General features: G+C 57.9%; 4 protein-coding genes across 4 annotated transcripts, besides 1 other annotated feature; all 4 read left to right on the forward strand.

Annotated features, from left to right (window-relative positions):
• Nucleotides 1-735: 735 nt before the first annotated feature.
• On the forward strand, nucleotides 736-2,394 carry LPMP_321400 (hypothetical protein; the record flags this gene model as incomplete). Its single annotated transcript, XM_010703524.1, has 1 exon — nucleotides 736-2,394. The coding sequence occupies one exon, from the start codon at nucleotides 736-738 to the stop codon at nucleotides 2,392-2,394; it is 1,659 nt and encodes a 552-aa protein (XP_010701826.1).
• A 1,187-nt stretch (nucleotides 2,395-3,581) lies between these two features.
• Nucleotides 3,582-5,471, forward strand: LPMP_321410 (hypothetical protein; the record flags this gene model as incomplete). Its single annotated transcript, XM_010703525.1, has 1 exon — nucleotides 3,582-5,471. One exon carries the CDS (start codon nucleotides 3,582-3,584, stop codon nucleotides 5,469-5,471), a length of 1,890 nt encoding a protein of 629 aa, XP_010701827.1.
• A 136-nt stretch (nucleotides 5,472-5,607) lies between these two features.
• Nucleotides 5,608-6,209: a repeat region.
• Nucleotides 6,210-6,946: 737 nt separating this feature from the next.
• LPMP_321420 (cleavage and polyadenylation specificity factor-like protein) lies at nucleotides 6,947-11,557 on the forward strand (the record flags this gene model as incomplete). Its single annotated transcript, XM_010703526.1, has 1 exon — nucleotides 6,947-11,557. The coding sequence occupies one exon, from the start codon at nucleotides 6,947-6,949 to the stop codon at nucleotides 11,555-11,557; it is 4,611 nt and encodes a 1,536-aa protein (XP_010701828.1).
• An 804-nt stretch (nucleotides 11,558-12,361) lies between these two features.
• On the forward strand, nucleotides 12,362-13,828 carry LPMP_321430 (hypothetical protein; the record flags this gene model as incomplete). Its single annotated transcript, XM_010703527.1, has 1 exon — nucleotides 12,362-13,828. The coding sequence occupies one exon, from the start codon at nucleotides 12,362-12,364 to the stop codon at nucleotides 13,826-13,828; it is 1,467 nt and encodes a 488-aa protein (XP_010701829.1).
• Nucleotides 13,829-14,437: the final 609 nt, after the last annotated feature.

Here is a 14,437-nt window from a genome sequence, read left to right on the forward strand (position 1 = left end):
GACGACAATTAGTAGGCGAGAGAAAGTCCGTGTGTGTTGTGGCTCTGTTACAGTGCCGTCCCCCCCCCCCCCCAAAAAAAAAAAAACAACACCACCACCACCACATCTCAACTCTCGCTTCCACTCACGCTCGCGCTTCGGTGCACTACCTCAACCCGTATGTGCTGCCTTTTTTTCGTTTTCTCGCGCGTGCTGCCCCCGCGACGGTGGTGCTTCTGCTTTCTTCCGCTCTCCTCCTTACAGGGCATCACTAGCTGTCGTTTCCTTAAACGACGCATCTCAAGTGCTGCGACGGAGCTTAGCCAGCGCTAAGCTCCTCGGATCTGCAGCGGAGAGCTCTTCACTGCGTCGGTCTAGCGAAGGAGAAGTGGGACGAGGCACACTCGAAAAGTGTCTCGCCAGAGATGCATTTGCTGTGTGGGGCATGTACGCCAGCATCCATCTCCGTTGCTGGGTCTCTCTCTCTCTCCCTCACACACACACAGCGTTTATTGTGTGTGCGTTGGCCTTCTCTCTTCTGCCATCTCCTCTCCTGCGCATTCTCTTAACACTGAGATGCCTGTTTACGAGGCAAACACTTTGCACTGCCACTACCACATATCTATACAACCACACTCAGACGCAGCGCAGGCGAACGGTCAAGTGGCAAACAGAGTAGCTGCCACCACCACCACCACCCCTCCCTCTTGAGCACGCAGCATTCACACCAAGCCGTACTTTTTCGTCTCGTCGCTCATGAAGGCACTCAGCTCTGTCAGCGTGGACGGAATCGGCGTGGAGGATGGCATCTATGTCAACTTCTTCAGTGTTGATGGAAAGGCCGCAATGCTCGCGTGTGACATGTACGGTGTCCTTCCCCAAAACCTTCTCTACTTGCCAAAAGAGATGTTTCTCCAGACAAGAGATGAGAGTGAGCAAATTGTGCTGGTGCGGTACACCATGTGCGAGCGTAGCCGCCAAGGCACCTTTCGCACCTTGCTTGGTGCCAAGTCGAAGCTGATCGCCGAGGGTAAAGTGGAGGCGCTGTGGGAGGAACGGTGTCGCGCCCTGCCAGACGCGGCGCCGCGCCCGCGCTTTGCAGAACAGCAACTGAAAGAGGCCACCACGGCATTTGACACAGACAGCGAGAGTGACAGCGAGCAGCAGATCGACGAGCGCGGCATGCTGAAGCCACCGCCGCCGCCGCCGTCGTCTGCACCGCCGTTTACTTTTGCCGGCCCAGGCAACGAGGCAGCCGCACAGGCTGCCGCGTCGGAGGAGGACGGATTGCCCACGGCGGCGATTAACACACCGTACGGCGGTGTGCAAGACTCGAACTCTCCGCCGCCGCTACGCACGCAGGCTTCCTCTGACGCAGCCTGCGAAACACGCATAGGTTCGAACACGGCAGTCACAACTGACAATGCCATGCCCGCCGTTGACGCGCAACGCATGACCCAACAGCCGTACGGCGACTGGTGCCAATACAAACTTGTCAAGCCGCTACCACTGCCTCGGAGACGCCACCTGCGCACGCAGCCACCAACTTTACCGAAACCGTACTTCCCACGCGTGTGTGAGACGCTTCGCATCGAAGAGGCAGAACTCGCCGTCGCGCAACACGAACTCTCTCGCTATACTACGAAGGTAGCGAAGCAACTACAGGCGAGACAGCAGGAGCGATTCAGTGGCCTCCACACACACGGGCACAGCACCTCCCTACCTCCTCTCACCTTCTCCCTTTCGCATAGCACCACTGGTACTCATCTGCCCCAGTCTGTGGAGCTTCGCAATCGTCGAGAGCATGCCGCAATAATGCGGGTGGCGCAACTGCGTGTGTGCTCGTTGAATGAGCGCTACGAGCAAGCCCGCTCTATCGGCGAGGAAATGGAAGCCATTCCAACCCTTGGTACACTGGAGCACATGCTCAAGTATCAACAATCCATCGGCGTGACTCCCGAGTTCGAGGACCGCATTCAGGCCAAAGCAGAACGCGAGGAATCCCTCGCGGCAGCTCGACAGGCGATGCGGGAGGCTGAGTGGGAGCGAGTGTACGCGATGGAGGAGAAGGCGCAGCACGCGAAAGAGGTACGGGAGGTGGCGCATGAAAAGACGAAGGGTATCGCTGCCGAGGCGCAGCGAGTGCAGCGACTCATCACAATGTGGAAGCAGGCGGCGGCCATTCGGCAACAGGAAACACACTTGAACCAAATTCTTCACCGAAGTGCCGTGCGGCATGCTAAGGCGGACACCTACATTGAGGCGAAGCGCGCGTCTGCCAGCATGCTGCGGTACCACCATGACCAACAGGAGATGCACCGCCGTCAGCTGCGCAACATGATTCGCGATATGATGATCCGAAAGAATTTCGCTGCAGACGAGGTGACCGATTGGGAGAAGGACATCGTCGCATAAGGAGCAGCTTTGTTTTTTTTTTTTCTCTTTCGGTGTTTGTCCTCCGTCCACGTGAAAGTGGACGCGGGGGGGCACTTGTGACGTGATTGACACACATATGTAGTCGCGAGGGCAAATCCGGCTGTTCCCTCTGTCAGGGCGTGTTGTGCGCAGGATCGCGTGTTATTCTCTTTTTCACCTCCTGTTAGCGTGTCTTCCATGTACAGTATGGTATGTTTACTGGTAGTCGTTCAAATTGTGGAATCATTGTGAACTGTGCTGAATCTCGACTTTGAATTGCCTTCCGTGGCGTTTGCGGCCCGGATATGGGTGATGGCCGTGGCTTCTGGTAAGCTGAGCAGAGCGAGAGTGGGAAGGGAAGGTTGCTGGGATCGGGGAGCACTTCATTTTTGCAGTTTGGCGTGTGTGTGTGTGTGTTTCTGTGCTGCCCTTTGGTGCGCATGTCCATATATGTAGATATGTGTGTACGTATATTCTTCTTCCTACTTTTTGTGTTCTTTTGATGTCATCTTGCTTGCTCCTTTCCGCTTCGGCTGAGGGGTTTTCTGAAGTCGTTGCAGTACTCCTCCCATAAACTCCAGGAGCGCGTGCGTGTGTTGTCTACCCATGTGCGAGGCGGTGCGTGTCAGATGGGAGCACCTGAGCAACAGCAACGAAAAAAAGCGCTGCCTTATTCCTGTTGTGCTGTGGAGGCTCTCATGTTCATGGTGGTGCTTCGCGTGGCATCCGGCCTGCTCCAGTGTGAGATGCTGTGTCTCCTCCTATAGCCCCGCACACTCACCAAAGCTCATGGGGTGTATGTGCAGCTTTCTTTGTTTCCTGTGCTCCGGCGTTGTCTTTGTGTGAGGAGTTCCGCTCTTAAGCCCTTCACCGACGCACCCTTTCATGGATTCCCCGCATGCCTCTGCAGGCTCACTTGCGCTTTGTTCGCCTTTTAGCGGTGATGCCTGTGTGTGGTTCTCTAGCGTCTCACGTCACTCCTCCGCGCTGCCCCTCACTTTGTCCTGCGCATCCTTGTCCACTGGGAGGACTTTCTCCTTTTCTCCATCTCTGCGCACTGCAGCACATACTTTACCAGAGGTCGTGCAAGAACCAAACAAGAACGCGCACCGTAGCCGACAAGTAGCTTGAAGTAAAAGAATCGAAGCTGATTACATCACGCTCTGAGTCTCAGATGCCCATGTACCATGACCAATTCTACGGACCGCACTAGTCCCGCGTTGGATCCAGCGCTCTACAAAAAGATGAAGCGGGCAGATCCGCTGCAGCAGTCGGAGAGTGTGCTGCTGCATTCCAAGACGGTCCCCACTGCACTGCACAAGTGCAAAAGTGGGCTGCACCTTTCCGTCGACGAAGCCGCCTCGGAGGAGGGGGGAGAAGAGCCGCAGCAGACACGGCGGCCTCCGCGGCTCGTGTCGACAGAGCTATCCTTCCACACTGGCATGGCCACGTCGCAACCACCGCCGCGTCTCTCTGTCCGCTGTGTCCCTGTAGGAGCGACAGACTCGATAAGTCTAATCGTGCCCGCGCCCACTGGAAACCTGCGCATAAGTCGAGTAGCGGCCCTGCGTCCACCGAACTATGCGTCGGTGCCTAGTGCCGCCGTGCGCGATGGCCAATGCTTCTTGCTTGACCGATGCACACCTACCGCCAAAGACATGGTGGTGGAGCTGCACGTGTACGACCTCTCCCGTGGGTACCTGAAACAGTACGGGCAGGACTTGGTTGGCCGCGAGACACCCGGCGTTTACCACTCTGGGATTGTTTGCTACGGCGTAGAGGTGTACTTTGAGGGCGGCATTGGCGTTGCCGCGGCGGGCCGCACGCGTTTTGGTGACAAGTACTGCACGCACCGCCTCGGGGTGACAAAGAAGCCAGTCACAGAGTTCTTCCGGTGGATTACCGTGCGGTCCACTGAGGTTAATGAACTCCACGACTACCACCCCGTGCGGCACAACTGCCACCACTTTACCGATGAGGCAGCGCAGTTTTTGCTCGGCGAAAGCGCCGCAATTCCAAAGTATCTCTTCAGCACTGTGGACGATCTTGTGAAGACGGAGGTTGGCGCTGCCGCCGCAGAAGCCATGATTCTCACCACCCACGGCATGCAGAGCGTCGTCGGGCGGCAAATGCGCTCCCGCATGTTGGAGCGGCAGTGCAGCATCGATATGCAATTGAGCGCCTCCACAGCGTGCGGCGTCATGACATTGCCGCCGACGGCAGCAGTGCTCTTTCGTCCCAGCGACCTCGATCTCGCAAAGCGTCTCATCCTGGACCTCCGGCCATACGTGACTGGACTAATCAAGAAGGAACGCATCAAGCCAGCTGCACTGACGGCGCTGGAGGAGATGACTAGTGCACTGATGGAGGGCACCGATTGCATCGAGCCAAAGTTGGTACTCAATTATGTGGAGATGGTCATTGAGTCGCTCCTGTGCACTCCGATGGCGACGTGGGGACCGATCTTCAACGGACTTCGGGCGGTAGTGCTGCATAAGTTGTGTCTCATCAATTGTGTGTTTCACACAAAATTGATGTCAATTCTTGTGCTCGCGGCGCGCGACTTTCCGCGCCTGTTGCCAGACGGCCGCGTCGCCTTACTTAGACTGGTGTGCAACTTTGCATGTGGTGCCCATGGCGTTATCGTCTACAGTGAAAGGCGATACCGCGATTCCTGGGTGTCGATCATCGGCCTAGGCCTTATGGATAGCAGCAGTACTGTCGTGTATACAGCTGCGTGTCTCGCTTTGAACGTAGCCCTTGGCATTGTCACCACTTCGAGTGCTTCCCTGGGGCGCGACATGACGCAGTACAGCGACGGGCACTATGCGCTGCGGCTCGCAACGCTGCTGCTGTATAATCTACGCCACCGTACCGCAGAGCAGCTACCCGAGCCGTCTTTTAACATGATCTTGATGGCACTCTACAGGCTTGCCTCGTGCAACGTAGCGGCGCTAGAGTACGTCGTCTCGCACTCCTTCAAGCCACGGTACGACGAGCTCCTTGAGCGGTGTGGTTCCAACGAAAGTAGAGCCCTGGTGTGTCTCCTCAAGACTCTACATGATCTTTACGCTTAACACCTACTCTGCTCATCAACTAGCTTGTGGATGGTCACTTGTGGTTCTGCTTTGCTTTTCGTGTTTTGCTCAGGAAGACATACTTGCGTATCAACTCCACTCTTCTATTAGTCTGCGCTGGACGCGTTGTGCCCCTCCTCACGATGGCGGACACCACCCCGTGTGAGATCTCAGGGTCCTGTACTCGCTCGGTGGGGGGGGGGGAAGCCAAGCAGCCTCCCTCCCCCTCTCTTCCCTATCCCTGCCAGTGCAGAAGCACTTTGGGCGGTGGCAGGGCCAGGTGGCGACGACGCAGGGGAGGTCCGAGCGATGAATCGCTACGGATGTCAGCGGTCAAGCCCTGGATGGTGGTGCGTTGGCGAGACCTGCGGCCGTGAACACACGCTTGTGCCCTCCATGCGATGGAGGACGCGTGAACGGTACTCGAGTTCATCCCACCCGTCCCCTCGCTACCTACTGCTGTGGGGGGGGGGGGGCCTGAGTGTGCCACCCAGTGAGGGGATGCCCCAGGTGGCGACCGGCACAAGGAAAGCGGCTGTGGGGCGTCCTGCGGTGCGGGCGAGTGGGAGGGGTGAGAAGGGGTGGTGATTGGGGGTGGCGCAGAGACCCTGCTTAGGTGACTGGGTTGGTGTGTTGCTGGAGTGCTCGTCTGGTGCGTACTTTGCACGACACGGTGGAGCCTGTGGCAGGTTAGGTAGCGCAGAGGTGGCGTCATGTTGTATGGCAGAGGATAGACACACTGAAGAGGGGAAAATGTGGCTCACCTCACCCTGTCCTGAGTGGACCACGTGTCGCCGTGGTCGTGTGATACTGCGGCGGGTGCGCACTCTTGCCGGAACCAACACAAAAAATATATGTTGTCAAATCAGGGCGGCGATAGGGGATGGACGAGGTATGCATACTTCCATGCGCGGTAACTCGAAAAGAGAGGGGGATAGCGCGCAACAGTACCCCGCTTCTTCGAGGCCTTATTCTTTCCTATCCTGTGATGAGGCCGTGGTAAAGACGCATCGTGTACGGCAGTTTCCTCGCTCAAGGTATGGAAGTACTGTTGTGGAAATGCTTCTGGAGACCATGATGCACCACATTCTCTGGATGTCTTACTTCCGCAGTGCTCAAGTCTAGTGCCCAGTCCTCACTCCTCCTATTCTGTGTTTTTGATTGGTCTTCTTCCACTTCATCCTCGTCTATTTGTTCTTTGTGTACGTTCAGATTGTAACGCAGGTTGACTGTAGACAGTGCCCGGGTGTGGCAGTCAAACGCTAGAGGGACGGTCTTTGCTGAAACTGCCATCGAACTCCTTTGTGAGAGCTCGGCATTCACCTGCAAGCTCCGCTACTCCGTCGAATCCCGCCAAGGCATCTACCCATTCACCAGCCGTCTTGGCGAGCGGAATCGCTGCTAAATTCCTCTAAACCACAACCTCAAGGGGATTTCAAGCAGAGCTGCTGCCCCCACCCTGACGTATCGTTCTAATGCTTCACACCGCCGTGGCGCCGTCGTTGCCGGCCTCAGTGGTGACACATACCGTCTCTGGCTATTTTCTTCCAGACTCGTTGGCGGCGCAGAAGGAGAAGGAGGTGGTAGTCATTCGGCAGAATCACCTCACACTGTATCGTGTGAAGGAGGCGCCTCACTCGTACGTCGCTGCAGGGCTCTCTTCAGTGGAGCAGCTTGGGCAGGTGGCGGAGGTCTCACTACACGCACCGCCGCTGGCAGCCGCAACATGCCGCCCGCTTCGGGCCGCCTCCGACATCGTAGTCCTTCTCTTTGATGACTTTCATGTTTCCTTCCTGCAGTACAGCCCGGTTACACTGCAGTTCAACACGGTGGCCCTTGTCCAGTTGGATGACCGCCAGCTGAGCCTCGACCGATGCCCGCTCAGCGCGATGCTGCGGGTGGACGAGACGGGCACCTACGTTGCCGTGCTGGCCAAGCGGAGCGACCTCTTCTTCTTCCCTGTGATGGAAATGATGGACCAGCAGGCAATGGCCCAGGCACAGGCACAGGCGGCGAATGCCGCCGCACATACAGAGCCCAAGCCCGCTGCCTTCGCGGGGAGCGAGGAGACGGGTGTGACAACACCCTCTGGTACGACGGCGGCCGCCGCTCAAAAGCCCACCGTGGCGCTCAATGCGTGGGGAGATGAGGACGATGAAGACAACGACAAAGCACCGCACCCGCGCACGCATCTGGAGGCGCCGAATAGAGAGCAGTCAGCTCCTTCGAAACCGATGACAAGTGATGAGAGCAACGTGGCGCCTGGAACAGCATCGTCGGAGAAAGTACGACAGGCTGGGGGCACCTCGCTGCTGCTGCGCATCGGCAGCGTGACGCACTGGTGCCTGCAAGAGGTAAAGGGTGCGCTGCGCAACATCCGCGATGTTCAGTTCGTCGCGTCAGCCGGTGAGCCTCTGCTGGCGTTTCTGTTTGAGAAGCAGCCGACGTGGGCGGGCCGAGTGAAGCTGCTGGAGTGGCGCAGCAAGACAGTTGAGTCGCACATGCTAACATGCTCTATCGAGTGGATGAAAGTAACACTGGCGAACACCGCGGCGCCGCATATGCTCTCTCTCAGCGAGGTGGATGGGCTGCCGTACGATGCGACGAGCATGACACCGCTTCCAGCTTTCCAGGATGTGCCGTCTGCCGTGTTGTGTGTGAGTCGCAACATGATGGTGCACGTGAGCACAAAAAGCGGCTACGGCGTGTACGTGAACGCTATGGGTGAAGAGCAGGCGCGCAGTTTGAAATCCTCAGCCGTGAGTTCTGAGGCGCTGCAGTGGCGTAACGCCTCACAGGCAACGTCTACGGACCTCGTGAAGGTGAACCTCAACTTCGCGAACGCCACGTCCGTACTTCTCTCGCAGCCGACGACGCCGGGGAAAGCGCTGGCGGTATCGACTGCTGCTGCATCTGCATCTGTAGGCAATCACAGTCAGCGCCTGCTTGTTATAACAGAGGAGGAGGGGACTGTCGTGGAGGTGCACCTACAGAGCCACGGCTACTCCGTTGGGAGCATCAGTGCAGAAATCGTCATGACTGGCTGCTTCTGCTCCTCGTACGCCGCCATCGACGCCACACGGTACTTTCTCGGTGCCTTGAACGGCGACTCTCGTTTGATTGCCCACACCCCACGCGACCCGTGCAAGGTGCTCCAGAAATTTGTCGGTCTCGGGCCCGTGCGGGACGTCGACATTGTGGATACCACCAGCACCGCCGCCCCCCTGGGGGGAGAGGATGATCTACACGATTCGTCTGTCGAGACCTCCCCGTACGCAGACCTGTTTCGCACCGTGGAGCTCGAGGCAGAGCCGACCATGACACCGTCGCAGCGAAAGGCGGTGATGGATATTGCTCTGTGTTCCGGTAGTGGCTCGGCAGGAAGTCTCTCAATCTTGCGACGATCGATCCGCAGCCGCGTGGTGCGGCAGGAAGAGCTGAACGCCATCTCCGTTTTCTTTTTGGAACCCGCCAACCCCGATGCCCGCAAGCGACAGCGAGACGTCGTGGACGAAAGCGAGAGAGGGGATGCACCTTCAGCGTCGCTAGTCGGTGCTGGTGCTGTGCTGCACTCGCACCTCCTCATCAGCGGCACGAACTTTTCCATTCTCTTTGCGGTGCGCAGCGACTCGGTACAGCAGGTGCGTGGGGCTGCTCTCAGCGTGGCTGCTCGCACCGTTTACGCTGTGCATGTCGACTGGATGCCAGGCCTGCTGCAAGTGACGGAGACGGAACTGCGACTTCTCTCTGGCGATGGCAAGCGTCGACTGGCCAGTACGGAATTCCGGACGCTGCCGGCAATTCAGCAAGCCAGCAGCCAGGGTGCCGCGGCAAACCTGGCTGTCTCTGCCTTGTTGGTCGCTGAAATGCGCTGCGTCCTTGTCCGCTTCACAGATGGGCAACTGCTGTCCTTTGGCCTGGAGGATGCTAAGGCGATGTCAACGGCGGCTCTTCTCCTCGAGAAGGTAACGGCCGTCGCATGGTGGAAATCGGCAGCGCAAGACCCGCGGCAACGCCAGCACACGCTGGTGGTAGTGCAGAGCATGGACCTCATTTTTTACACGCTGAAGTCACCGCAAGCAGTGCAGCGGGCGTCGAGCTTCCCCAATTTTGCTCTCATTCCACCTTTTGCGATGGAAGGGGTTGAGACGCCAGTGGTGAAGCTGCGCGAGCGGCTGAATGCAGAGCCGCTGCCGACTGTCACGCACCTCTCCGTTTTCGATCAGCACGAGAATGCCGCTGTGTCCGCTGCGCCGACGGAGGCGACTCTCGTGATGATTCTGTCAACCGGGGAGTTAGTGACGTACCGGGTTGTCCCTGCTGATGCCAGCGCACCCAGGAGGTGTGTGAAGCTGGTTTATCACATCCTTGATGTGGCCCCGGAGGTAGATGTGGTGGAGTCTATCGAGGTTCGCAAGAAGCGTTTGCAGGAAGAGCGAGCACACTTGGCGAGTGTCACGCAACAGATGCGCCGGTGTAGCGAGCGTCTGGTGCCATTTTGTGCCCTCCAGGGCCGGCACAAGGGCATCTACGTTTGCGGTCAGACGCCGGTGTTTCTCGTCTATCATTATGCCACGAATCAGCTTGTCTGTACCCGGCATCACGCGACAAGCGCAGTGCGCGGCTTCGCGCCGTTCCACTCGCGGCATGTGCACGGCGGTTTTGTCTACTGCGGCGAGGGTTTTGTGCATTTCGCCACCATGCAGCCCTTCGGCGAGCTGCTTGGCAGCAGCGGGTGGTGGCTGGAGCGGGTGCGCTTGGGGTGCACTCCCCACCAGGTCATCTACTCCCCTGCAGCGCATGGGTGCTTTGTCGTGGTGTCTCGACCGCAACCGTTTTCCCCAAAGAGGGCCCCTTTCGATGTGCAGCTGCGGATGGTCGAGGACGAGGAGGGCAATCGTGTGCCGCATGTGGTAGAACCAGTGTCGCTGCCGCCCCTGTCCGCCACTTCCGGCTCACCTGTACCAACGAACGGGCGCTATGAGGTGCAGCTCTTTTCCACGTTGGACTGGCAGCGCGTGGATTGCCTTGCACTGGATGTGAATGAAAAAGTGCTCTCCGCGACACTGATGCAGGTGTCTCGTGACACCACCATGGACGTGGCACACCGGTCCGCCACGGCGCCGGTGTGCGCACTAGCAACGGCGTACCCGCTTGGCGAGGATGTCACCACCCGCGGGCGCGTCCTGCTGCTGGCGACGTCACAGCAGGGTGGTCAAGGGATGCAGCAGCTGCGCATCTTGCACGAGGAGCCAATGAAGGGACCCGTCACTGCCATCACAAGGGTAGACGAGGATTGCATCGCGGTTGCCGTGGGCGGCACCGTACGCGTCTATCGCTACGATGCGAGCAAGGGCGTCATGGAGACCACGGCAATCTTGTACGCCGGGGCTTACGTAACGTGTTTGCAAGCATTTCGTGACTACCTCGTCATCGGGGACTTGTTTCACTCCGTCCTCTTCGCCCGCTACAGCGAAGAAATTCACACCATCACGATCCTTGGACGGGACACGAATTCCATTTCGGTCGTTTCGAGTGACATGCTGTATCACGACACGCGCTTCGGCCTCCTTGTTGCCGACGACGCACGCAATCTCATGTGTATGAGCTACAAGCCCCGCCTTCTGGAGGAGCCTGGCAAGCCGCCCAAGGTACTAGAGTCGCTGCTGAGCGTCACGGGCGAGTACCGACTGGCGGGCGGCGTGCTACTGAAGATGATGCGCCTGCGTGCCTCCGCGGCGCGGTCCAGCAGCGTCGCCATCTACGTTACTAACATGGGTGAGATTGGCTACCTGGTACCGCTTGGGGACCAGACGAGTCGAACTGGGCAGTGGGTAGTGCGTCGCTTGCAGAGCGAGGTGGCCCACGCTGGAGGCCTGCCGCCGCGCATGTTTCTCGGTTTTCCACAGGACGACCCGCTGCGCTCCCTCAAGGGCGACGAGTGGATGCTGCACTTCCCCCTGCTGGAGCAGCTGTATCGCCAAGACCTGCGCACGCGCAAACTAATTGCCTCTGCGGCCCAAACGCAGCTCGAGCGTGTCATGAATGTGGGTGCCACCGTCTCGGCGGAGCTTGGGCACATTTGAGAAAGGAAAAAGAGACCGAAGAGAAGAAAGCCGCGGTGTGAGGCGGGGGTGGTTGTATGCGTGTGGAAGGGTGAAAGGGGAAAGGGCTCTATGGCTGAGAACAAGGGTGCGTATGTGAATGAAGGACGCGCGCATGGTTGTAGGGAAGTGTGTGGGCGTGGGTGTAATATGGGTCCTCTGACCTTCTCTTCTTGTTAAGTGTCACCAAATATCTGTGTTAGGAGGATCGGCGGTGGTGTTGCTCCCCAGGCACGAATGACAATGGAGAAGTACGTCTGGTAATAACAGTCACCACTGCCAGCAGAGCAGAAGGAGAACGGCACACCTGTGCGCGGTGGGGCATTCCCTTGTTGAAGTGCTCAGCCTTCCGAGAATGTCGAGGGCCCTACCGTTGGTGTTCACTTGAAACCCAGCGATTAACTGCATTGTCGTCGACTGTGTGGCACTGGGCGCTACTCCTGCACCCCACTTGCCATGGAGAAAAAACACTCATCTTCTCTTCGTTCGATCACGCGCCTGTGAGCCAGCACGCTCTCGCTCTCTCTCTCTCCCTCCCTCCCTCCGTTTCTCTGTACACTTGTCCCTGCATGCGTATTGCTCGGTATCGATTCACTGCTGAGGAAAAACGTAGGAAGCGCCTCCATTCCCCCCCCCTCCCCCTCTCTCTCCTGCCTTTCCTCTCTACTCCACTGAAGACACGCGAATTGCAGGGAAGGAGGTTGAGTTTTGCCGCACATTCTGTGGCGCACTAAGCACATTTGGTGATCTCTCTACCATAACTGACGTGCCATCACCCAACAGACAATGCAACGCTACAGCCGTGTGTGGAAAAGCGCTGCTGAAGCCGCTTTCCGGCCACACTTACACCGAGAAGATTGCCGCATATGTGCTGCCGCAACGTCAGCGCAGAAGGACACAAAACATGTCGACTCTGTAACCTTGAGCTGCGCCATTGACCTCGGGGACGGCGCTGCGTCAGCGACTTCTGGCTCCTGCACGTCAAGCCACCAAGATGCCTCTTCCTTTCTCAGCAACATGACTTCGTCGGTGTTTGAGCTACGGCGCGCTGCGCTCTTAGAATGGCAGAAGCGATTTTTCGAGCCGGAGCGGAAAGAGGGCGTGTCTGGCGTGGAGAGCCTCTTTCGGGGGGAAAGGCCAGATGTTCTCAACAACAGCGCCGACTTCGACGCCGTATACGAGGCCTACTTGCGTTGTGAAGATGTCACAGTGCAAGAAGCCCTCTTCTCTCGTCTGGTGGATTGGGTAGACGCTCAATGCAGCCAGCCTGTGGAGCAATCTAGTGTGACGCCGACGCCGACCCCCGCTGCGGTGACCACCTCGACTGCTGCGGTGGAGGAGCAGCAGTGGGGCGGTGTTCGCATCCCGCAGTGCTTAGTGGCCCCTCGTGTGGACGCAACCCTGGCGCCGATGACGCCAAAGGTGACTGCACCTCTCATTGGCGTAGAGACCGGCAATGTGCACGCTGCGAATGACTTCGAGACGTACGTGCGGCGGCGTTTCTCGGAGCATCTCCCGTGCATCACCAAGCAACTGAACTTTCAAGAAGCACTGCTGGCGGTGCAGACGGTGCTGAATTCGCAAAACATTCGATTCTTCCTCGCCTGTGGCACAGCGCTGGGTGCGCGGCGTGACGGTTGCTTCATCCCTTATGACGAGGACATCGACCTTGGCATCCTCTACACCGATATCGTGGCGCCCCTAGCAAATGGCGATGCTCTGCCGATGCCCGACTTCTCTTCCCACTCTGCCGCCCAACCTGGGTTGAGCTGCGCGCAGCTGCGGGTGTATCGACTCCTTCACGCGCTGTCATTAACGCGCGCATTCGTTGTCTTTGACATTTGCGGCGCCGTTGAAAAGGGGCTGGAGCTGCGCATTTTGCACATGGCCACCAGCACTCGCATTGACATCAATCTCTACTACCCACCTCTGTGCACCACTACCTGCAGCGGAACCGATGATGCCAGCGATGACTCGCTAGTGCGGAAACTGGGGGCCTTTGTGTGGGCCTCCTCGTTTTACGAGGCAGCTGACGCGCGCAAGCACCACATGTATCGCTATCGCCACAAACCCTTCGCCACAGAGCTGGAGGAGCTTTCATTCTGTGCCAAGACAACATCCTTGGGCAGTGGGTTTTTGGTGCCCCCAGAGCGCTATCTCGTCGAGAACTACGGTGAGGATTGGCGGACACCGAAGCAGTACTCGTACACGGAGGGCCTTGCAGGCGAGTTCAAGAATATCCTGAAGGAATAGCCTCGCCCGGTGAATGTTGTGCCGCGGTACACCACCTTCTGTACTCACTTCCTTAGACGAAGTGTGGCTCTTGTGGTGGGTGCGTGTTGATGTGCCTCTTGCAGAGTGAGTTGACGCTGGCGTTTTTCTTTGGTTTGCGCCATCGAATGCCCGATTTCTCAGACGATTGTTACAGCCCTCCGACCTGTGTTCCTCCTTTTCTTCGCTGCTTCCTGCCTCGACGCATCCACAATGCAGTGGTGCGGAATGAAAAATCAAACAAAGCGAACAACAATACCACTATACAGGCGCCGAGACAAACACTCCTCTGTGTGTGCGTTCTTGCCTGTGTGTTTCTGTGTAGGAGGGAGGGAGGGGTGAGGGAGGCTGGTCCAGCAAAGTGTGGGCGCAGAAAAGCAGACATTTGGCATGCGCTTGCGGGCTCTTGTGCTGAGTTGTCACACGCACCCCAGCTGTCCTCTCCATGTGCTAGGCATCAACCCTAGCGGTGCGTTTTTTTTTTTTCATTCACCTGTGTTCTCCGGCGTACTCCTTTCTCTTCTCTGCCACGTTTCACTTGAATTTGGGTGGTGTAACCCCTCTTCCTGCTCACACACACACACACAAAAC

This window comes from Leishmania panamensis, assembly GCF_000755165.1.
Source record: "Leishmania panamensis strain MHOM/PA/94/PSC-1 chromosome 32 sequence".
Classification (NCBI taxonomy): Eukaryota; Euglenozoa; class Kinetoplastea; order Trypanosomatida; family Trypanosomatidae; genus Leishmania; species Leishmania panamensis.